A 24,278-nucleotide genomic window follows, 5' to 3' on the forward strand; every position below is an offset into this window, starting at 1 on the left:
TGAGGTCATCAGGATGAGCATATTTACCGATTGGTATATTGTTGGCTCTGTTAACTAGTGCTCTGTATGGAGCAAGTTTGTGTGTTGTAGGGTGACAGGATGAGCGGTGTATGGTGGTATCTGTTGCTGTTGCCCTTCTGTGAACTTTGAAGATGTGTTAGTTGTTTTCTTTAATGATGTTTAGATCAAGGAAATTGATGCTACCATTGCTCTCAGATTCCACTGTGAATTTTATATTTCTATCTTGTTTATTGAGAGTGTCGAGTATGTCGCTAATATCATTTGTGTCACCATCTACCAGGAGTAATGTATCAACATAGCGTTTATAGTAAATTATTTTATCCATAGAGCTTGATTTTTTAGCAAGAGTATTTTGCTCAAGGTGGTTAATGTATATGTTGGCAATTGTACTAGCTAGGTTTGATCCCGTTGCAAGACCTCTATGTTACATGTAGATTTTATTATAAAATGTAAAATAGCTGTAGTTTAATATTGGTTCAAGGAGGTCCATGAATTCAGTAATTTCGGGCAAATATAGTTTTTGATGTTTTATGACGTTTGAACTAATGATCTGAGTGTTTCAGGGTGGGGATGTTAGAGTATAGGTTTGTAATGTCAGATGATACAAGTTGGGCTGAATGAGGAATGTTGACTTTTTAATTTCGTCTATTAGCTACTGATTGTTTTTTACTGAGTAGATTTTAGTCTATGTGTATGTCACAGTTATAATCTGGTTAAGTTTGTTTGTAATTTTGTAACATGGGCAATATCTACCCACATAAAAGACACAGGCCACCCATGCCTCGCTATTGCAAATGATCTTCATATATTACATAAAAAGAATAAGGGACACCAAATGGACTTATATGAAGAACTGGAAATCTTCATTCATGACACAGCACATGGAGATGTATTATGAAATGATATACGTGAAAGTAAAAATGTTAACTTCTTCAAAAACTTCTCCAACAGGAAATGTTCATTTCATTGGCGGAATAGTTTTCATTAAGCATCCATATAACATTCTCCAAATTGCGAATACATACAAATAGAAGTCCTCATCTTCACTTCAGCTATATATTACTGTGTTTGAAATTGTAAGTAGTTCAGATAAGATTTCATAACTCTCTGGAAAGATGTTAATAGCCATTGAAATTGTAAGTAGTTTATCTTAGATTTTAAAACTCTTTGGGAAGATGTAAACAGATGTTTGTGAAAATGCTAAGTTGTGAGTTACTTGTTACTGTGCTCTGTGTGCCAGAAAATGAAATCGCCAATAGAAATGTGAGAAAACGTATTAATATATTACCTAATCATGCTATTCACATTATGTACACACTGTAAAAGTTTTATCCTTCCATACAGGTTTATTTTTCGGTTCTTAAGTGCACTGGTATACACAGCTAACGTACATAAGCTATCATCTGATGTATAGGTAACTGTAAAATGCACCTGATGATGGCAGCATGCTGCCAAAATGCAATGCGCTAATAAAATATTAGTAAAAAGTGACTGCAGCAGTATAAATTATTCCACATAATCTTATAATGCAGTCGCAGACCGCAAACAACATCCATATAACGTGGATAAATTTAAACCTCTGTGGTGTTTGGTGAACTTTGTTCCGCATTGTGCACGGCATTGCTTGTTGTTTGTGTTGTAATGGGGATTACTTGGTGTACTTTTTGTTACTTTGGAGAGGGACAGTGTTTCGTTGTCGGCTTTGCAGACCTTGGAGCTGCTACTTTTCATTCAAGTTGGCATGGCCAGACTCACTACCCCTATTAAGTCCCACTGCCAAGCAAAAATCCCTTGCATATCAGGAACTGAGCACAGGTCCTCCACATGGCAGACAGTCACACTGACCACGCATGTAAGGAGGCGGTCTGTCCATACAGTAATATGAATACAATGTGTCGTTACGAAATAAAGTTCATTGTCTTCCACTGGTAGTTAATTGAGTCTGCTGACGTGATAAGTATTATCTAATCAGAAAAAGACAGTTCGTAAATGGCTGATATTTTTGTGCATTGTATAAGAGTCGAGATATTATAAGAGTAACTCTAGAGACAGATTTCTTAACTGGACGAAGAGCAGTACTGTAAGTAATCGAATGTTGTTTAGCTGTATTATGACGATTTCACAGTTTTGTATAAAATGTCATTGTGTAATCAAAATATTGTTTGAGATTAAACTTAATGTATCATAGATGTTGAAGCCAACTGACGCATAAAGGCTCTCTCTGGATTCAATCTCTGTCAACATGATACATATTAAGCATGCGTCATTGCTCATGACAATCCATTCACAAAAGATTAGTGTCAAAATGTCTGAACTATGGTGGTTATCAGTCAGGACTAGGGAAAGATAATTTTCGGGTCTTTTTAGATATTTGACTTAATTTATGAATTTGTTAGATATGTGACCTGATTTGTGTTGTCAGGATTCAGTCATTGTTATCAATTTCACACTACAGTAATTCTCTGACAATAAACATGGAAATTGCATATTGCTTGTTCCAAGCTGAGTGCATCTCTTTCAAGTTTTGTTGAGATTTTATGTCTAAAAAACATCGCAAGATGATGCTTCAGGACAAGAACATTCGCCTTGTAGACAAGTCTCAGAAGTGACATACAAGTTCGTTGTGAATATGGAGTTGTTGTAAAAAGTATTTCACATAGGGACAATCAATTTTAGGAGCCTTTATTAAAATAAGTCGGTGGGAACCAATAATAAGCCTTCAGAGTTAGTGTTACCTATCGGTAAACTAAAGAGGAAGCAGTATTTGTGGTGGGGGTAAGTGATCTCTCTCGGAAGAACGTCCTTTTTTCCCATACAGAATGTGTAAGAATGTGTTTCCCGTCTAGCAGTGTAGTGCAGTGTAGTGTAGTCTACATAGATCATGTTAATATGCATTCCTTGTGTTAGCTATAATCGCTACTAATCTGTATTCAGTAATGTATTATCAAATTTAGTGGAAACTTAACAACCACAGGAAGGTCTGAGTACTGCACTGCGACTCTTTTCAAACGTGTGCTGCAGAAGAACAGATATAACATTGGAGAACAGCCTGTAGGCGCTCCTTGAGACGTTGTTGGGTAGAGAGGGTGACGGCTGTGTAAACGATTCACTTACCATTATGTCATAGGGATGGACAGAGAGAGGTGGAAAGAGTGAGAAGAGAGAAGGGAGATAAAGATGGAGAGAAAGGAGGAAGAAGATATGGTCTTATGGTGAGAGGTAGATGATGGACAGCAAGACTGAGGAGGAGGAGATGGATAGGTAAAGGAGGGTGGATTAAATGGACTTGAGGTGGGAAGAGGGAAAGAGAGAGGGTGCTGGAGGGGATGGAAAGAGAACCAGGAAGGAGGAAATGGTCAGAGAGAAATGGGAAGAGCTATGGTCAGTAAGATGGTGGAGGGGGGGAGGTCTAACAGACAGATGGAAGATAGGGAGGGATAGCACACAGGTAGAAAAGGAAGAGAGGTCAAGAGGATACAGACAGAGATAGTGGGAAGAGGAAGAGACAGAGGGTTAGTGGGCAGGTGGAAAAGCAAGAGGGGAAGAAGGAGATGGGCAGGTAGAGGGAAGGCGAGATAGTTAGAGAGGAGGAAATGGGTAGAGGGAAATGAGAGGAGGACATGACAGATAGAGGGTGAGGAGGAAACAGACAGAGACTGGGGAGGAGGAAGACATGGACAGAGGTAAAGGGGAATAAGGAGACAATAACGAGGGGAGGAAGTGGAAGATAGGCAGAGAGGAGGGGTGGAATGGACAGAGAGAGGGAAAGAAGGAAAGAGAGTGCAGTGAGAACGAGATGGAGAGAGAAATGGATGAAGAAAGAGATGGAAAGAGGAAGGGATGAGGAAAAGATGAACATACCCTGATAAAGTCCTAGTAGCTTCAGTCCTTCTTGTTCCTCTCTCCTATTTTCCAGACTTCGTAGAAACTTTCCTACATACCTAGCTGGACTGGCAGTTTTGGAATGAAGATCATCACGACTTAGACGGTGGACGTTATTTCAATGAATCTTTACACTCCATAGCAAAGTGTGTAGTATTTTTCAATCTCCTGACAGACTAAAACTGTGATAGATTAAAGCTATGATGAACAGTTGTCACTCCTGCCTGAACAGCTAAGCCAGTATGGGCATTGCCTGCAGAAGGCAACGAGTCTTGATCTGGACCACAGTTTTAATTTTCCAGAAAGTTTCAAAACAGTGCACACTCCAGTGCAGACATGCTTTTCGCATCAGGCGATCAGTTTGATGTCTTACCTTTGTAAGCTGCTGGCATCATAGATATGATAACAGAAGTCAAACAGACATAAACACAGATTTCAAAGGTGTTGAAGTCCTTTCGTCAGAAAATAGGCAAGACTTGGAACATTTTATACTCAGTGAGTGGCATAGGACTGTAAATGTGTAAAGGATGAACAAAGCCAATACAAGACTGAAGATCTGTAATAGAAAGGAGAATAATACTTTGTCATTGGGTGCTGTAAACGAGAGGGAATATTAAAACAGAACCAGTGTGTGAGACTTTCACGGAACTCTAAATCGAGAAGTTATATTACCAAAACGGGTGCTACCACGAAAACTGTTTTGTATTTATTTAGTGGTCATTATTGCTGCAATAAGTTCTCTGCAAAGAATCTTCAACTTTCACTAAATGCAGCCAAAGGTGTCTTCATTAAAGTAACTGCCTCACGTTGCTAGAGGTAGCGCCACAAGAAGCCGGACAAAGAGCAAGAGAGATCCTTCCAGGTCACACTTGAATGAAGCCCAGACATTCCAGTCCGTGACGATAATGTCCGTTTAATGAGCCTAGTTCACTTGTTCTGGTAGTCTGGTTAGGACAGGAAGATATCAGAATGAGTTAATGCAGTTTATAAGAGCGTTTAATCTACTTCAGCTACACTTTATTTTGGGAGCTATCTGCAGTATCTTGTTGCACTTCATTTTGCTGAATTTCGCATGTTGAATGTTACCATATAGGATACGCTTTGTTCATTCAGGATGAGCAAGATGTGTGAATTACATAAACAGTATGAGGTTTCTGCCAATTGCTTATTCACTCCATGAATTTTGAAGTCTTGCACGGGTTGTACACTGAATTGTGTACTAAATCATCATTCTTAGGCACACGTGTAAAACGTCTCAGCCTTTGTTCAACGAATCACCAAGTATTACACTAGTAAAGGCTACAGAACTGTTAGGTATAGTGTATACGAGTATGCAGAAATTTTTGTTTGCATATTGGTTGAACATTTTCGCTTATCACACGTGAGTAGTTGTTAAAAGGCTAGTACGTTAACTGGGTATACTCAGTGAGTGTAATTCAACCCATGTGTTCTTGAGTTAGCAGCTGCCATTATTAAATCTGTACACATTGGTGGACAGAAGATTTTTCACTAAACGTACGCCAATATGCTCGAGAAACTTTCTATCGCACTCAAATTTACGATTTTATCTGGTAGTCCCGAATTTAGTACTGATGTTAGCTCTCTGCTCTATCTGTCTGGTATTTGAACGGGTCCATGAGACTTGTTGGCGGAAGTAGATTTTGTTTGCTCCCTGTAACGCGTGTGCATGGATTTCATGAATTTTATCCTATCCGTTATGCTGTTGTGCCGTCTTGAGCACGGAACTGGCTTTTCTCCCAGCGGAATCAATGCCTTCCCTGTGCCCTTGTCTATTACATGTTATGAGACCTATACATAATTCAGGTCACAAGACAGAGTTTAATAATATAATTTAGGTGCCCCTTACTCTTTTGTATCATGCATTTATATAATAGTCACCCTTTGTGATCTGAAAACCGTTCACTCTCATCTGTTATTCCAAATATGCCGCATAACTCAATCTCCAGTGGAATCCCGCATGCCTGTATCAAGAATATCAATACAAAATCAACAAATATGTGTGCAGTGAAAACAGACAATTTCGAAATCGTAGAATAGTCGATTAAATGAGCGTTGAGAGAACCCCATAAAATCGCTTACTGTTGCATGCTTGCTGACATCATTATTATAGCCTGCGCTAAGCAATTTTACTTCTGATGTTAGGTCATAATATAAAACAAATAACACCCTACTATCTCTTTTCCTCCCCCCTCTCAAAATAAGTGGCTTTATTGTGATGTGACTGCTTTCTTGACTCCTCAGGAATGGACAACAATATTTGAAACAATGTGCTGGGGAGATTGCAGCCGGCACTGGGAACCGCCACAGCAAGACACGGTGTGATAATGAGATGAAAGTGCATAGTTTACATGCCAGAAATTTTCACCATGCACGTAGACTGGAAGGCGTTGTTAGGCTGTATCAGTCGGCCGTTGGGTAGGCTTGCAAATTGCCCTCTTCAATGAACAAGCCAATACGACGGAAAACTCAACTCCCTGGAGGAAAGAGGGAGACGAGTAACAAAACTGCGAAGCAGGAGTTGCTAGAAATTAATCGGTGGGTCAGGAAAATAGTGAAGAGACAGTGATGAACCAGAGATGTCAGATGGAGAGGAGACAGTGATGAGACACTGAGCAACCAAAGGTATCAGAAGAGACGGTTAGTTAGGGCTCTGAAGACATCGCGACCTACTGCCGACTACACACTTCGTGTCATATCCCTACATTCCTTCCCGTGTCGGTGACATACTCTTTCATCCATTCCATGTTGATTGGATTTACCTTCCAAACCAATGCACAAACCTTTAACCATCAGATTTTCTTTGCATGATCTGAGCCTACAAATATTACGCCAGGGCAGGATATTCAAAGTAATCGTCACCGACAATAGGCACTGAGAGCGAAAGCCCCGCCCAGGGCATCACCGCAAAGCCAAGGAATAAGGAAGACGAAAGTTGCTAGCTGTCAACTCACCGCCACATAAACATCGAGGACTGGTCGACACGTTGCGCCAACCCTGCCTCTGGCGCACATGCCTTCGTGAAAAACTGGCTCCACTGAGTAGTGACACAGTCAATTCTCCATCCAACTTGCTCAGTTACTGAATGTTGTCCACGACAAGAGTTATACGTGGTGAATCACCTAAAAATTGTACCGTAAATGTTGCGGAAATTGACTATGCTATTGACGTGCGATTTTCACAGAATGGATTAATAGTCAGGGGCTCGTACTGGTAACCGACCAACAGATTGTGAGAATACGTAGAAAATGTATTTTGTGCAAACATACAATTTCTTAAATGGAACAATGCATAATGACATTAACAAGTTAAAACTATGGCGAATTAGAATGTCAGACATTTATTGCCGGATTCTAATGCGAGTCATTTACGAGATACCGTATTTTGAAAAGTTTTCACACCGGCATTTGTAGAATACTTGTGTTTTCACACACTAAAGAACAACACAAGTGCATGCAATGGTTGTAAGTATTCGGACCAGTAACGAAACAATTGAACATCACAGGTTGTGTTTAAAATGATCACTGACAACGGCAACACAAGCTGCGAGTGAAGAGTTTGGTACGAACGGGTGCCGCACACGTGCTGGCATTCCAGCGAGGATGTCCGAACAGAGTGCAGTAATATGTCATATCATATCATCGCGTTTATTTGGTACGTCCTTGTAGACAGCGTCTTTCAACTTCCCTCTCCCCCCCCCCCCCCCAAACACACAGAAAAAAGAGTACAGGTGCCAAATCCAGGAGACGCGCCAGCCACGGTGCAGGTCCTCTGCGTCCATTCCCACGACTTAGAGAAATTCGTGAAAACTTGCTATAATGCTTCGTGCACTATGGGCTGGACAGCCCGATGGCTGGTACCACAGATTGAACCTAGTCTGCGGAGGTACGTCTTCTAGCATCCGTGCTGAGGTTCACTGATGGTTCACTGTCCCAAACAACACATTTGCATTCCACGAACGCTGACTCATGCCACTTCTTCGTGCGAATGCGCGGGAAATGACGTGCGGATCAGCTGCAACAGCAACAAGAATATTAATTTCCCCTTCTGTTGTCACTTGTTTCCATCTGTTACATTTTCTAGGTGTTACACCATCACTTTCACTTAACAGGCTGAAGAGGTTGATAAATAATTGCCGAAGTGGTTGACGTTTGTTAGGATATCTTGCCACATACACCGTACAAGAACGAACTGAATTCTTCCGACACTCTCCGCAAGCCATGAGCACGTCGGCGTTTTCTGCGTTGGTAAATTCCATCGTCCACTCACGACCTACTGCTAGGACACAAACAAGTGCCGGTGTGGAAATTTTTCGAAATACGATATGTCGTAAACGACCCGTGGTGTCTCACTGGTCAGTTTTTGCTCTAAAACTTGCGTAAATATTGCTGAGAATCTAAATTAGCGAAGATGCAATTGCAACGAAGGGAAAGGAATTTTGTTTAAGGAACAATATTAAGCTGGAGTGTCAGAAGCATAGGAAAACTAAGAAGTGCATTGAAGATTGTAAAGATGTCACCAGTTATATGAAATAATAACGTGACCGCGAGAAGAAAGTTGAGAGAGTACCTCTATAGATCAAAAGAGAACAGAATAAACTGGAAAAATTTGGAATGAGGTGTTATAGGAAACTGGTATAACATTATATGGGCAGCGAGTGAACGAAATGTAAAGGCATAAAAAAGAGCATGAGGGAACCTCGTATCAGACATACAGAAATAGTTTCCTGAAGCATGGAAGGAGCAAATCAGCATGGAATTTAAATATGGAAAATAAAAACTCTAAACTCCGTTCGAAAGGTCTCGGAAGGTCCAACGGTTCTGACCAACAGGCGTGTCATCCTCAGCCAAAAGGCGTCACTGGATGCGGAGAAGGAGGAGCATGTGGCCAGCACACCGCTCTCACGGCAGTTGTCAGGATCGGGGACGGAGCCGCCACTTTTCTATCGAGTAGCCGCTCAGCTGGCCTCACAAGGGCTCAGTGCAGTCCGCTCGGTATCCCGGACGAGCACCCATCCACGTGATAGCCAAACCCGACAGTGCTTAACTGCGGTCTCACAGGAATCGGTGTTATCACTGCGGCAAGGCCGTTGCCAAATATAGAAAATAGATTATGGAAAATATATAGGGGACAACAACGATATAGTGATGAAGATATTGGCATACGACAGGAAGACATGGAAGACGGCATCAAGCCACTTGACTTACTGGTTACGTTGTATAACAGAATTTCTTCAAATTTCGAGTCGTAGTTATATACAAAAAAGAAGCTGGTGGGTACTATCATTGTGTGAACAGAAACAGTATCTGTATGCCAGATATAAATATTGCTTATTTTTCGCAGTGAAAATAACGCCACAAATATACATTAGTCGATTAATAAATCCACAAATTATGTCCATATACTTCTTTTCTTCGATCTCATTGTTTTACCTATATGTGTAGGTTGAAGGCTATTCTTCATGTCTAGGGATATTTATTAACTGCGTTGCCTATTGTTAATAAAATAAATAATACTCAATTTTCTTGTGGATTCAGCAAAATAGCAACACAAGAATGACACAGATATTGCCTGAGTACCAAGATCGCTAACATAAGTTTTGGCGTTATAAAATTGTTAAAGACGAAAATACTGATGCAGCACTTACGGCACACATTTGGTGTCAGTCCCCCACTGTTTCCGTCTCAACCTCCTAAAGCTCAGGACGATTGTTTTGTCAACCGAGGGACACGTCATAATAATGACGCTAGGTTCCATCTATATTTTACACAATGAAATTCGGGACATCGCAATAGTAGTGGATGGAGAGTTGTGGATCCTTTTGCATGAAAATCATGTTTAAACTTTGTTCGTTAAGCTGGATTGACGTGCAGACGGGGCTAAGACGGAAAAAATAAAATTTAACAGGCAGCTGCCAATATATAGCGTAACAATGATATTATTACGTACATTAAATGACAGTGTTGGCTTACGGGAATCTGAATCTGGACTTATATGTTCTCAAGGCAGTATATTTTGAGATCAGTCGTTGTATTTTTGTTGATGTTGTAACTGATTCATATTGAATAATGCACAAGGTGGCAGCCAGTCAACAAGTATTTTAGGGAACTTGTTTAAAATATTTATTTTAAAGGCCTTGTGAAATCTTTACAAGTTTTCCTCCCAGAGCAACTTACGCTGTAGCTACGTGACACAAGCTGCCTGTCTTTCAGAACCGAGGCAGTTCTGTCCACGTCTGACAAGAGTCACCTTGAGGCCTACGCTGAAGTTGCTAGATAGTTCGCGCCATTGACTTTAGCCAGTAGCTAGCGTGGGGTCCAGGTTACGTGTGTGGACTCTGGAGCATTCTGCAGTGCGGAACACAGTTGCTTTGCTCCCTTGTGATCCAGAGCTCGAGCAGAACAGACGTCTTTCTTGGGAGGCAGAGCCTCTAGCTCTGCGTTCCATGACCGGTCACTAACATTTAATTGACAAGAACCGCCTCCCCTTCCGTTGCCCGCTTCAGTTACTTGTTCGACCTCCTAGACACCTAAATCTGGTAACTTCCGACCCTAGGCGCGTCCGTTGTATACCGTACACTGAAACATATTCTCTTTAGTTTATGTAATTTCCTGTTCTGTTATTTAACTGCAGCCCTGGGCGCCCACTTACAAATCCTGACCGCTCGACCTCCTGTACGTTATCGTCGCAAGTCGAATCCAGCAACCTTCTTCCCCCTTCCCTACCCATGTACAATAAAACGTTGTCTTTGATGGGACACTAGTTGTCTAAATCGAGGAATGGCGGTGAGTCAGATCACCTGTCATTAAAAATGGTTCAAAAACAGATGCCGTTGTGCTTCTGGTATCAGTTTTTGTGTGGTTTGATCATGGATGCTATCCCCCCAAAAATATGATACCTCACCGAGAATAAAAAGTGATTGTCCCATTCAGTAAATATTAGCAGTGTTACACATAATCTCCGTAAAACCAAAAGTGGAAACTAGAATCACACGACAGCAACAGATAGAGTAAGTATAAGTGAAAGGTAAGAAAAGGATAATTTCAAACAATACTGATTTTGTAAACTGAGACACCTTTCCCTGATGCAATGTATATTTCCTTACGTCGCACACACCTTTCGCCTTCCACGTTAAGGCATCTCCAGTGAATTTAATGCGGAGTAGCACAGTTTGGCTTTTATAGATGATACTTATACGCGGAGCGTTCAATAAGTAATGCAACACTTATTTTTCTGAAGGCACTTTAGTTTTATTCAGAATTCCGACACACCACCTTATCCCCCCTCTTTTCGCTACAAATCCTGATTTTCGAAGGTAATCTCCGTTCAACGCGACGACCTTACGCCACCATATTGGGATGATCTGTATGCCCGCATGATGCCACCCTACGGGTCGAATTCGGAGCGAATGGTTCAAATAGCTCTAACCACTATGGAACTTAACATCTGAGGTCATCAGTCCCCTAGACTTAGAACTATTTAAACGTAACTAACCTAAGGACGTCACACACATCCATGCCCGAGGCAGGATTCGAACCTGCGACCGCAGCCGGACTGAAGCGCCTAGAGCCGCTCGGTCACAGGGCCGGCTTGGAGCGAACGTCTTGTTGCATAAGTAACCTCCTCATCGTACACGTACTGCTTCCTGCGGAGTGCATTCTTCATTGGATCAGCTCATGGAAGTCTGAAAGTGAAAGTGCTTAAGGTGGATGAGGAAGAATAGACCATTGAAGTTCTGTGAGCTTCTCTCGGGTGTGCAGACTTATGTGAGACCTTTCTTTGCCATGGACAAGGAGATGTTCTTTTGTATCTCTGTAGAGACGAACACGCTGAAGGCGTTTCTTCAATTCCCCGAGGTTAGCACAGTACACTTCAGAGTTAATCGTTGCACCATGATGGAGGACATGAAACAGGATAACCCCTCCAGAGTGCCAGAAGACCTTCACCATGACTTCACCGGCTGAGGGTGCGGCTTCGAACTTTTTCTTCAGAGGAGAGGTGGTGTGACGCTACTCTATGGAAGTGATGAACCCCTGTTTCATCAGCTGTGACAATGTTTGGGAAAAATTGTGCGGCTTCGAACTTTTTCTTCAGAGGAGAGGTGGTGTGACGCTACTCTATGGAAGTGATGAACCCCTGTTTCATCAGCTGTGACAATGTTTGGGAAAAATTGCCACTACCGGCCTCGAAACGCGCAAGTAATTCATCGCAGACGGTGCTTCGTTGTTGTTTACGAATCTTCGTTAGGCGGCGAGAAACACTGCAGGTACACACCTTTGTGTACCCCAACTGGTGGGCGAGTGTATCAGTACTACCTGTAGAGACGTCCACCTGTAAAGCGAGATGTTGATTGTGATCCATCGACCACCTCGAATGAGTGTGTTCGTACGTTCCAGGAGTGACAGCCGTGTGGGATCGGTAGCACGCGGGAAATTGGACAGGTTTTTGCGACCTTCACAATGATGACAGACGCCGCGCCCACGACCAGGACTCCATATACGTTCTGCAAGCGCTTATGAATGTCTGCAATGCTCTGGTTTTCCCCCAAAAGACACTCTAAGCTTTGCAGACGCCATTTTGAAAGCTTTGTTTAGCGCCGACACCTATGGAAACTTAATGAAACTGCAGGGGATCAAGCGAGATAGTCCACAAACCTTCATGTCATTATTTATTGTTTGGTGTTCATATTTTACGCATTTGTTCCTCAGAAAAGGAAACCATAGCTTCAAGTTGAATGTACGTATGAGCAGCACGTAACTAGGAGACGCTACCTGTTACACATTCATGACGACTTGCAACTCTACCATTTTGTCTGACAATGTGAGTAATGATTTGTTTGGCATACGCTCTTGGTTATTTCAAAAGGATTTCTTTCCTGCTTTGGTATCAAACTGGCCCACTATAATGTGTTGCATTCTTTTCAAATTATTTTTGTTATAATTATCTGCTCAACACGATTTATGAAAATATTTGCTGAGGCTACCAGAATTGAGGAACTCATTGGTAATGCGTCCTCCTCTAAATAAACCTCATTGCTGAATTGGAAGTAGTTTTGTTCTATTATAAGCTCCAATGATCTGCGTTTTTAATTCAAATCTTCTAATAGAGTAAAACCACTTCCATTTCAACAATGAATTTTATTTACTAGAGGATGTATTAACATTTTCCTCAGTTTGAGAAACATTAGCAAATATTTTTATAAATACTACTGATAAGATTATTTTTACGGAAGTAGTGACGAAAGAATAGAGCACTTATATTGGGTCAGATGCGTAGATGACATCCTGAAAAATAATAGATGAACCACGAACAAATATTGGTCAAGAACAAGATACATAAAAAGATTAAATCCACAATAACAAACCAATCCAATACTCAAATTAAATTTAGATGCAGTTATTAAGAAACAAAAACACAAGTACGTACTTGAAATTTGCAGTTAACCCACAACATCATGAAGGAAACATTGAACAATCCAAACTCACAAAAATAAACATGACTTCGACAAATGTTCCTCAGACTCAACACCCTACCGCTCAATAAAGAAAACTATCAAAATGAAATACACATCACAATGGAAGTAGTCATAAACAGTGGGTACAGTAGTAACATTGCCACCAAGGTAAACAACAAAAGTAAAAAGCAAACAATAACAGTAAACACAAAGCCAGAGACAAAACAACCAAATAAAAACAAACAAAATAAAACCAAAAAATACAGAAAAATCAGAACGACATAAGAGAAAATACAAGACATGGCACCTTAGTATGCAAACAAACCCACACAAAAAATTCATATGAAATTTTTAAAGAAGGAGGCGTAATCATAATTTGCTGATCAGTCCGTTCTGTTCAGAAATACTTTCTAAAACCAGCAGGAGATATACATATACATTTATACCAGAAATCAGGTATCAATATAGTAAAATGTAACGCATGTAATCGGAAGTACGTGGGTCGAAGATGTAGAAAGTTTTATATACGGTAAAAAGTGGATATGAGAGCCTGGAGATACGGGCTATTCATCAGACATTTGCAGAGTCTCTCGGAGAACTTAAATCACAAACTAACCTCCAAGCAAAAAGAAATGAAAATATAACTAACAATGGAAGTCACCTTGACCAGTTTAAGAACATTGTTATGTACAATAAATCAAAGCAGAAAAGTAAACTTCTCGAATGAAAGTGTTCATGACAAACAATTCACCACATGCATTAATGGATAAAATGGTAAATATTCAAGTAGATAAGCATTAGGCTAACGCCACGCAAACTGCTTCCCAATGTTCGTTGGTGGCTTCCATGTAACCTCTAAACAAAATAATCCACTCCTCAGCAGATGCATGCATACTCGTAAGCGTCCACAAACAAACACGCACGCTCGCGCGCACGCTCACGCACACACTCACGCACACACGCTCACGCAGAGAGAGAGAGATAGAGAGAGAGAGAACACCTTTCCTTACATTGGCAACACTAATTCATAGAAATAATCAAGCAGACGCCAAAGGAAAGAACAGCTGAGACGAAAATCACTCAGAGTTCTTGCAAAAAAAGTCTACATTTCTTGGCAGATCAGCAATGGTGTTCCACAACAGTTACCTAACGAAATACGAAAACTAGAAGACAAAAAAATAACGACGTGAAAATGTGCCAATGTTTTATTAGTGAAGTGACTGCGCTATCTCTAACTTGTGATCAGATGTAAAAAACGTAGATTTCGATCGGACACACGATTAATTGTAAGTAATAATTTATTTATGCGAAAACAATGGCACGAAATGTATTCCAATATATATATAACAAACAGACTGAGTTATTAGAGGCTAAATCGACTGAAGAAGCCTTACTGTGAAAGGTAAAACGCGTCTCGAACATAAATACATAAATACATACTGCAGGATGAAAAAGGCGTTTCAACTTATTAAACGAATATTTACATACTTGCTTCGGAAAATGGGCAGACCAACAAACTTATTAATTTGAAGCAGTTTTAAGTTGTAGCCAAAAGTGTTTGTTATGTTTCATCGGAATTAATGTAGGGTAAAAAGAACAAAAGTGTTTCATTCGGAAGCGATTGTGTTTCGATCTATTGCCTTCAATTGATCTTTGACTGTTAAATGACTGGGAATCGAATAGAATTATATCACAAGTTTCAAAGGAGTGAATGGACACTAATATTCGTGTCTTATATATTCAGTCTACTAACTTCATTCATTGATATTCATACAGGTATCGATGGAAAACGCAAAATTAGTAAACTTCGGCGGGCAATGGATGAATGTGTAACACTCCAGCGCACTTTCACCGCACAGCTGACAACGATAGCAAGCAGGGGACATGTCGATATCAGGGCATAAAGTCTTTGCGAATTTCATTACATGTACACAGCCTTGCATCCAGGTGCGTGAAAGATACACGCAAATGTGAGCTCTGGAGAAAAGCTATGTAGTTAGGCTCAAAGAAACCGGTTGGAATAATTGGAGAATTGCTTCACGTTTGAATAAGAGCTATGCCACTAGTCAACGACTTTGCCAGAAATTGGTGAACCATGGCCGAACACAGGGTCAAGAAGGATGTTGTCGACCTAGAGAGACGATAGAACGTGAAACCCGTGCAATCGTCAGAGAGGCACTTAAGGCCGCGGATTCATCATTATCAGCAGTCAGATGCGCAAATCATGCTTCAGTAACGACTAGGACCATTAATTGGCAGCTCACCGAAGGGGGGCTGAGTTCAGGCCGCCACCTGCGACGACTACCATTGATTTCTGTACACCAACATGCCCGTTTACAGGGGCGTCGGGCGCGTTCATGCTCGAATCTCACGAACTGGCGTCGAATTATCTTCGGTGAAGAGTCCCGCTTCGAACTGGGCCTCGATGACCAGCGACGCCGTGTCTGGAGATGCCCCAGAGAGCAGTGGGATACCGGCCCCACTGTCCCCCGCTTGACAACCAGGAGTGACGGTCTGGGGAGCCTTTAAATTTCGTAACAGCGGCACCATTACAACACAGCGACACGTCGATGATATTCTACGCCCCGTGTTTTCGCGCTTCATGGCATGCCATTCTGGGCATACATTTCAGCAAGGTAATTCCGCCTGTATACGGCGGGAGTTTGTGCTGCTCGCCTTCGTGCTTGCCAAGCCCTACCTCGGCCAGCAAGGTCACTGCACTGGACCTCCCCCCAAGTGAGACAGTTTGGAGCACCATGGGCAGGGCCCTACAATCAGCTCGGAACTTTGACCGTCTAACACGCCAGTTGGACATAATTTGGCAAGTTGTTCCTCAGAATGACATTTAAAAAAATCTTTCTGTCAGTAACTAGCCGAATAACTGCTTGAATAAGGGTCAAAGGTTGACCAACACGCTTGCCAAGCCCTACCTCGGCCAGCAAGGTCACTGCACTGGACCTCCCCCCAAGTGAGACAGTTTGGAGCACCATGGGCAGGGCCCTACAATCAGCTCGGAACTTTGACCGTCTAACACCCCAGTTGGACATAATTTGGCAAGTTGTTCCTCAGAATGACATTTAAAAAAATCTTTCTGTCAGTAACTAGCCGAATAACTGCTTGAATAAGGGTCAAAGGTTGACCAACACGCTACCAAATTGCTCAATTAGTAAAGCCCTTTCTCTGCAATAAATTAACCAAATTTTCTGAAATTGTAATCATATGTTTGGGTGTACATGTACATCATTTCTAGCGATTTCTGTCCCGTTAGGATAATTACACCGTAGTGCGTCCTTTCTCTCTCTCTCTCTCTCTCTCTCTCTCTCTCTCTCTCTCTCCCTCCCTCTCCCCTTCTCTCTCTGTCTCTGCTTCTCTCTCAGAGTGTGTCGTAATTTGAGAACTATGCGTTCACTAAGATCGAAAGCTACCACAACGCTTGTCATTGTCGGAGAGTGAAGTAACGTGACTGGCCTCAGTTTCAGGATGCTGTGGAGAGCTGTTGTGTTACTGGCGACCACCGTGGTGGTGATCTCCAGCGAGAAGGTGCGCTACGACAAGTACCGCGTGTACCGGGTGCATCCAGCAGGCGACGAGCAGCTGCGCTTCTTGGCCAGCTTCGCCAAGTACCACAACGACGTGAGTATTCTGTAAGCCACCCGTCTGCATTGTTATTTAAGGAGATGTCTGTTTGCCCTGCATAGCGACCTGATTGCAATTGTACTCAAAGGAGCGTACATCATTAAGTCGCATATTGTTTTTCTTCGGTCCCAGGACTGCTCACAAGCTTGATGTGATCGAGTCTTATACGGTAAACGCGTTAATAGCCATGGTAAAGATACTGATAACTATTCCACAAATATAGTGTCTCTTGCATCAGTAGTGTGTATACTTGATTTTAAAAACTTTGTTAATTGAACTCTCTCGTGTTCCTACCGAAGAATTATGAATAAACACGAAATGTCTCCATCAACATCCATTTTTCGGAAGGCACTCTGAGGCGTATGGCGGCGGCACCTCAGAGTCATTTTCATGTTAACTGATGACATCTGCATGAGGTGACTGCCGGTAGGCAGCGATGTCTTGTAGCAACGTTTCGACTGGTTTCCTACACGTCATCTTCATGCGAATCGTCGGGACGCTGTGGTGAGCTATTTCTCATAGCCGCTGAATTGTAGATTTTTCTATTCCGCCGCTTTTAGACTGGAATGTTGTTGACGGATTGTTACTGTCGCTGAATGCTAACTGATAACAGTTGTCCCGGTTGATGAGCTTGTCATGTGCTCGTGGCTCCGTCACGTCTTTGAAGATAATCTCACAAGGCGTTGGTACGGCGTAGCACTTTCGTCACGTGCTTTGCCACAGCACACTCGTCTGACCGAGGTGAACACTTCAGAGATGTATAATACAGCGCTGCGAGATTCAACATTGCGTCCTGCCATGCCTGCAGTCCTATTTTGTCTCTTAGTGAGCGAATCATGTCCTTGATTTTGAGTTTTGGCTAGAAAGTAACTTTTATGTGGTGTTTGCCCATTACCAAGGTAATCTTAACAGTCGTCGTCCAGCATACGGGAGGAACGACAAATGAATGGTTGAAGGTCAAGAAACCCAACATCCTGCTTGCTAACCACACGTCCCTCCATACCGCGTCCGACGAAACCATTGTCAGTGGATGACATAGCGGTCGGTCGACCCTATTGGCCCGTCTAGGGCCAGCACGCGGTACTTTACTTATACCGTGGTGGGAAGTTTTCTTATTAAAACCGAACTTTTCCACTCTGTCTGCAGAGGAAATCGTCGAGTGGAGTTGAAGCTACAACGAGATGTCCTGCACAGATGGGGCCGAACGTTGGGTTTCAATAAGATGGACGGAACATTGGGTTTCAATAAGATCACGGTGTAATAGCTAGGAATATCTTAATAAGTGTAAAGATATTTATTTAGATAGGCAAACGAAAGAAACGTTACTCTTCCCTCAGTGTTAGGAACATAGTTTAATTATTTTTCAGAGAGAGCAACGACCTATAACTTATTAAACGGAACATTTTTCTCCATCGTGTAGCTGTTGTATTTAAATCAATAACGTGCAAGTACATTTAAATCAAATTTCTATCAATTTTATTTACGGGTCTAGAACTTATGAACGTTTTAAGGATGGATGCAGTGTGTGATGTCACGGAGCGATAAGCATCCTCGATGCGCTGTTTGAAGTGATCTGGAGTTGTGGCTTCGGTGAGATAACAACGTTCCTTCGATACTCCCTATAGCAGTAGGGAATCTCGTTCGGTTAGTTTGTACAACGTCTCCTTACGCTACCTAAGCAAGGCAGGTCGGAATCCAAACACAAATGAGGTACCATCTGCGATGGACATTAACGTGGAACAATCATGCCATACACATCCAACGAGTACGTTGACATGATGCTAATGCTCGGCTCATGCTGATGCAACGGTTGATGGAATACCAATGACTTATGCCTTGAGATATCCTTGTTGAAGAGCTCCATCAGCCATTATGTTCTTTCGTGTTAAACAAAGACTTCGACAAAGGAGAATCAGAAGGTGTGCTGGCAATAGACCAATATCAACCAAAACTGATCATGTAGAAGTCGTTATTTTCTCTGAGCTACACCACTATTCAAATGTCAGCTTACGAGAAGCTGTCGCAGTCACTGGGATCAGCTGGCGAATAGTGCAGGGTCACGAATTTTATTCGTACCACCTTTCATGGACACAGGACCTGCATGGAAACTATTTCAATCTGAGTTACTTCTTGCGAATGGCCCATGAATAATTTCATCCTGGACGCCATACAAAGCTTTAAGTTCTCTGATAAGTAAACATTCAGTGACGCAGCGAACCGACATATTACTGACCCACATAAAATCATAGATGGGTAACTCATTTCGATGCTCAAAGGAGGTGGGTGATTAAAGTATGGTGTGGAGACCTCTGAGAGGAAATCATCGATCTACACTACTTCGCAGCTGCTCTGAGAGATGACATGTATCAATCTTTTGCTATCGACTGTTTAGGTGCAGTCCTTGAAAATGTCAGCCTAGGCATTAGTGGCCGTATATGGATGCACCCAGCGCATTCTGCGTGTGATGTGCAAGAATCGAACAACAGATTTCCCGGAAGACGGTCAGGAAGCCGTGGACCTCAGGTACGATTTGCACAGTCGCCTAATCTAACATTACTAGTTTCATTCTTGGGGAATATCTAAGCAACCTCGTTTGTTTCCGAAGACGCAAATCCAGGTAACTTCAAACAGAGAGTGGGGTAAGTTGGTCTCTCTGTGACACTAGCAAGATTATGCACTCCATGTTGCATCTGCCCTTTAAACTTTGAACAACTTTAGTTTCCCAGGTAAAGCTGATGGATATTCCATTTAAAAATATTTTTGTTCATTTTTAAATAGATCAACTACCTGATAGTAAAATATAATATTATATGTTATTTAGAAATTGTAACTCGTAGCTCGAAAATAATTTAATAAACTACATTCATGTTTCTAACACTTACCTTTCACAATACATATTCGTTTAACTTATTATTTTGTGAGGTTAAGAGAAAGAAGACCTGCCTGAAACACCCTACATAAAATTAACGAAGCGATACTATTCGTACGCTTCATTAAAGCCTTTCGGGCTGGAAACAAGAGATCGTTATGTTGATAATCGTAGTTCGTGGTAGCACAAGGAGAAGCCACGAGAAATAATTCACTCACAAAATGGCCATTTGGAACTGAAACTGCAATTGTCTCAAACATTCTTTGCCCTCTCCTCACCTTCTCATGAAAATAAGTGAATCAAAATGTGATTGTTTGGGTTGTAGAAAGGATAGAACTAACCATAGATTAGTAGAAGATGGTACTTTTGCAAAGTACGTATCGATAGCTTAGAAGGCGTTAGGAAGCTCCATAAGGTGTTTATAAATTTTATTTTATTTTGATGATCTTTTCTTTGTGTCATAGAACAGAGTGCACTTCGAGCTGAACACATAAAGAGCGTTAAGCTATAAAATTTCTAAGTTTTGCGGGCTATTACCAAACGCTTATAATAGCTATATATGTTAGAAGTTTTACAAGAATAGTTTAACGGGACCAATTCTAGCAAGTCGTGGGTTTTCTTGGTGACTCTGGTGTGAATATTGTTTCGCACCCCTTTTGGTACAGGATACTATGAGAAATCGCTATAATTATGTAAGCGTGTTTGCTAGAACAGTTGGTAGACGAGCTATAGGCCAAATTGAGATAATTTTCCGTTATCATTTTACGAATTCGGATTCTTTATTCTTTTCCTTTGTACTTGCTTTTCAACCACGTGTTTCACACCAAGTAAGAGTATCTGTTCCCAGTGAACATTAATCATTAGTGTGTGTTCTTTATTAATGTTCACCCACTGTTAAGGAATATAGCAGCCTAGTGAATCTATTTTTATTGATTGATAATGATTATTTTTCATGTTTTCTTTGCGATGGATGGCGGTACCGCATGGTTTACAACGTGTGGCTACGGATTCTTTGTGTACCGTATTGAGGTTCACGATACAATATTAGTTGAGTGAAAGTCAGTACTGTATGGTGAAATGTGCTAGCATTTGGAGTTCCTGAATTTTAATTTAATTTGAAAATCTTGGTGGTAGCTCATCTAAAATATAATTTTGTAACGCCTGTGTCAGTTAAATTCTGTAGACCACTACAGCAAGTTCTCTAAGAACATCACGCACATTAACGTAATTTTGATAATTTCAATGAGCTATCTTTAATATAGATCATGAAAGTGATCGCACACCCATTTCATATTTAAGTATTTTCTCTGATGTGATTTTTAAAGTGTCATTCAGTTTCTTGCTAACGTCATCATGAATAGCTTTACACTGACTAATGCCTTCCTTAATCATAAGGGTGGCATGATAGCTTTTCGGCGCAGTTACGTTATTATGCGATCTGCTTGTAAGAACCGTTCTCTCCTGATCTCCGATGCTTAGCCTTCCCACTAACAGTGATATTCATACCGTAGTTGTTATATTGTATGCCAGTGAGGATCTTATTTTGTGCGACGATATTACTCATATTTTGCATTAGGTGAAACCGTCCTGCTCCCTAATGGTGTGACGATCTTTAATTAGCTCCAGGAGACCAAGATTGATTCCAACTGGGAATTATGATATGTAGCATTTCAGACGTGAAAGTCCTGATCTGCAGAAGAGATGAAACTATAAGATAATTGTCAGTATGAGAGACTTTGTATTGTAAGATCCCTATGGTGCTCTTGATATGGAGGAAACCTTCACTCATTCCCACTGAAAGTATATTCCCAATAACTGATTGTATTTGATTCAGCAGGGTAATTAAATAACTGAAGAAAATCAAGTTCAAAATGAGAAAGAGTCATAAGTTCAACAATTTATGGGCAAAAGCAGATCTCTACACCCCCCCCCCACCCCCCACTGATTGTAGTGACTGATGATGCTGCCAGGAAGCGTTATTTGTTGTGCATTATTACAATTAATCTGAGTGATGAAAGTTAATTAAGATTAGTCATTTAATTTGTCGGTCAGTAATTGAGAAGGTACCCTGTTGTCACTAGCCATAGTAAGCTATAACCCTCAGAACTATTAAGAAATGAGGCAGCCAAGTGCCCATAATAGGTGTGAATAAAACTCAGACTCCATAACAGCAAATGATAAAATCAAACAAGAAAGTAGGGGTGAGTTTGCAATACGATGCCATAAACATTTATAGAAACCATTATTACATGAAAACTTAGGACAGTATAGAAGTTTTGAAATTAGGTCTTCTAGAAAAAGTGTATATTGTTCTTGCAATTGAAAAAAAAAATTAACTGTACTATAAGAGGAATCGATGATGAAACGATGAGGCGGTCATTTGGCGATTCATAGCAACAGACATTGACCACCTATGTTGTAATATGCTTTATATCCCACACAGATAAGCAGAGACGTCGAACTTTACGTGGTCTCGCGTTTTCTTCTTTTTATGAAGTGCTTTATCTAAAACATACTGTTGGACATTAAAATTGCAATACCAAGGAGGCAAATAACGAAATATTGCGTATTGTGCATGTACAGTATAGGAGGAAGAATACGCGATTTAATTTGTGGGTAAACGTGGGTATATAAGGTGTGAAACTTAGTACAGAGCAGTCATCTCTGGCACCAACAATGGCTCTGACGCTGCTTGCCGTCGAGTAGAATTAAGATTTACTCTATGCTGCTTTAATGCTCCGTCAGAATTCATCCATCATAGAAGCCGACGTGTGGTTATGTGCCAGACTTTAGACAACCCGAAGCTAATTGTTTTCAGTAGGTAAACAGCTAGCCAGGGCAACAATCGAATAACCCCTCTGGCGAGACAGGTCGGGACAGCGCGGGCCACATGCGGGCTTGCGTTATTTTGTTGAAAGATAATGTCGAAGAGACCTTGAAAATAGTGCAATGCTGCCGGTCTTAACACATCAGAGATGGAGAGCATGCTGTCCAAATTACTGGTTATACAAACCACACTTACCCGTATTGTGTTCCCAAAGTTGCTACAAACGCTAGGTGCCGCTGTTGTATGACGTTGACGAATGCGATCTGGAAACGTCAGCTCCTTCGGTGCCTCCTCACACGGAAATGTCCATCGAGTTGCTGAACACGAAACTGAAACTTTTCTGAAAAGCATATGTGGTGACACTCATGTGTACTGTGAAGTCCATGGGCGTAACACCGTCGGCACACCTCTGTCTCATGCAGCGGCAATGGAAATCGCAACAGTCGCAGTGCTGACAGCCAGTGGTACTACTGACGTCGTAATACTGTCTTCGGAGATATCTGTCTTACTGCAAACAAACCACTGTACCGGCTCAAGGTATGTGTCGTGGTCATACGATCGTGTTAGGCTGAGCCAACAACGTCTGTCCACTTGGGCATTATTCGCTTTAGGCATTGATCTTGCCAAGCGTTGAGTACGGCTCATTGATTCTAAATTCACGTAACAATCATTGGACACGGAACAATGCGTGCACCAAGATCGAGGTAAGATCAACTGGAGTCTTCACAGAGCATGATCTTGCCACTGTCGGATTCTCCTTTTGACAGGAGGCACAATACAATCTTATCTCAAATCTTCAAATGCAGTTTCTAAACGAGGAACTCACTGCGTAATCTTTCCTTACGTACAGAACGCAGGCGGCGTTACTCCTTCTTACTCTCTCTGTTTGCGTTCGAACGCTGATCACTTGCATGTCCTAGCATGTAGACTTCGTGCTAACTTGGCTTTTGTAGCAATTCGCTTTCATTGTGCTGAAATTTTAATCATCTACCTTCTGTTATTACTCTCTTAATCGGAAAATAACTTTTGTTTAGCTACATCGTAATGGAGAACGTATGTGTTTCACTTCTGTGGGAGGAAGACAAAATCGTACAAGCAGTATGCAACTTTTGCGTGTAGTCTTATGTCACAGGTGGAGAAACGTCTAAGCTCCGTTATCACTTCACCACAAAAATTATCGTAAAGATGCGGAGCAAAATGCAGGAAGCCTTGAAATACTGAAAGGAAAGCATTCACATGAAAATTTTTGGAATTAATTGTACGGAATTCAGAGACATGACAATTTCAAAGTGTTGGGATCAGAAGGAAATTTGCAATAAAAATATAATTCGACTTTGCTTAATCTTATGGTGCAATAAATATGGACCAACCAGAATCTCATAATTCTTTCTATAGTAAAACGCATCGCCGAGACAAAAGATAATCGATTAACTGTACACTGCACTTTTGAAGATTACAGTGAAGTAATATTACAATATATGCCAACTTAATTTGCTTGATGCTATCGGTGAAACATCAAGTACTAACCGTAGCATTGTTAATTTGTAAATAAGTTTTAGATCTATAATGTG

At 41.3% G+C, this 24,278-nt stretch overlaps 1 protein-coding gene across 1 annotated transcript in view; it reads left to right on the forward strand.

Moving 5' to 3' along the window:
* Positions 1 to 2,018: 2,018 nt before the first annotated feature.
* Positions 2,019 to 24,278, forward strand: part of LOC124607168 (zinc carboxypeptidase-like) — a 149,484-nt gene continuing 127,224 nt past the window's right edge. Inside the window, exons 1-2 of the mRNA XM_047139382.1 lie at positions 2,019 to 2,101; positions 16,849 to 17,008. Of these exons, the coding sequence (XP_046995338.1) occupies positions 16,856 to 17,008 (153 nt within the window). The 5' untranslated portion in view covers positions 2,019 to 2,101; positions 16,849 to 16,855. The remainder of the gene's footprint in view (positions 2,102 to 16,848; positions 17,009 to 24,278) is intronic.

This window comes from Schistocerca americana, chromosome 3 (genome assembly GCF_021461395.2).
Source record: "Schistocerca americana isolate TAMUIC-IGC-003095 chromosome 3, iqSchAmer2.1, whole genome shotgun sequence".
NCBI classification, from domain to species: Eukaryota; Metazoa; Arthropoda; class Insecta; order Orthoptera; family Acrididae; genus Schistocerca; species Schistocerca americana.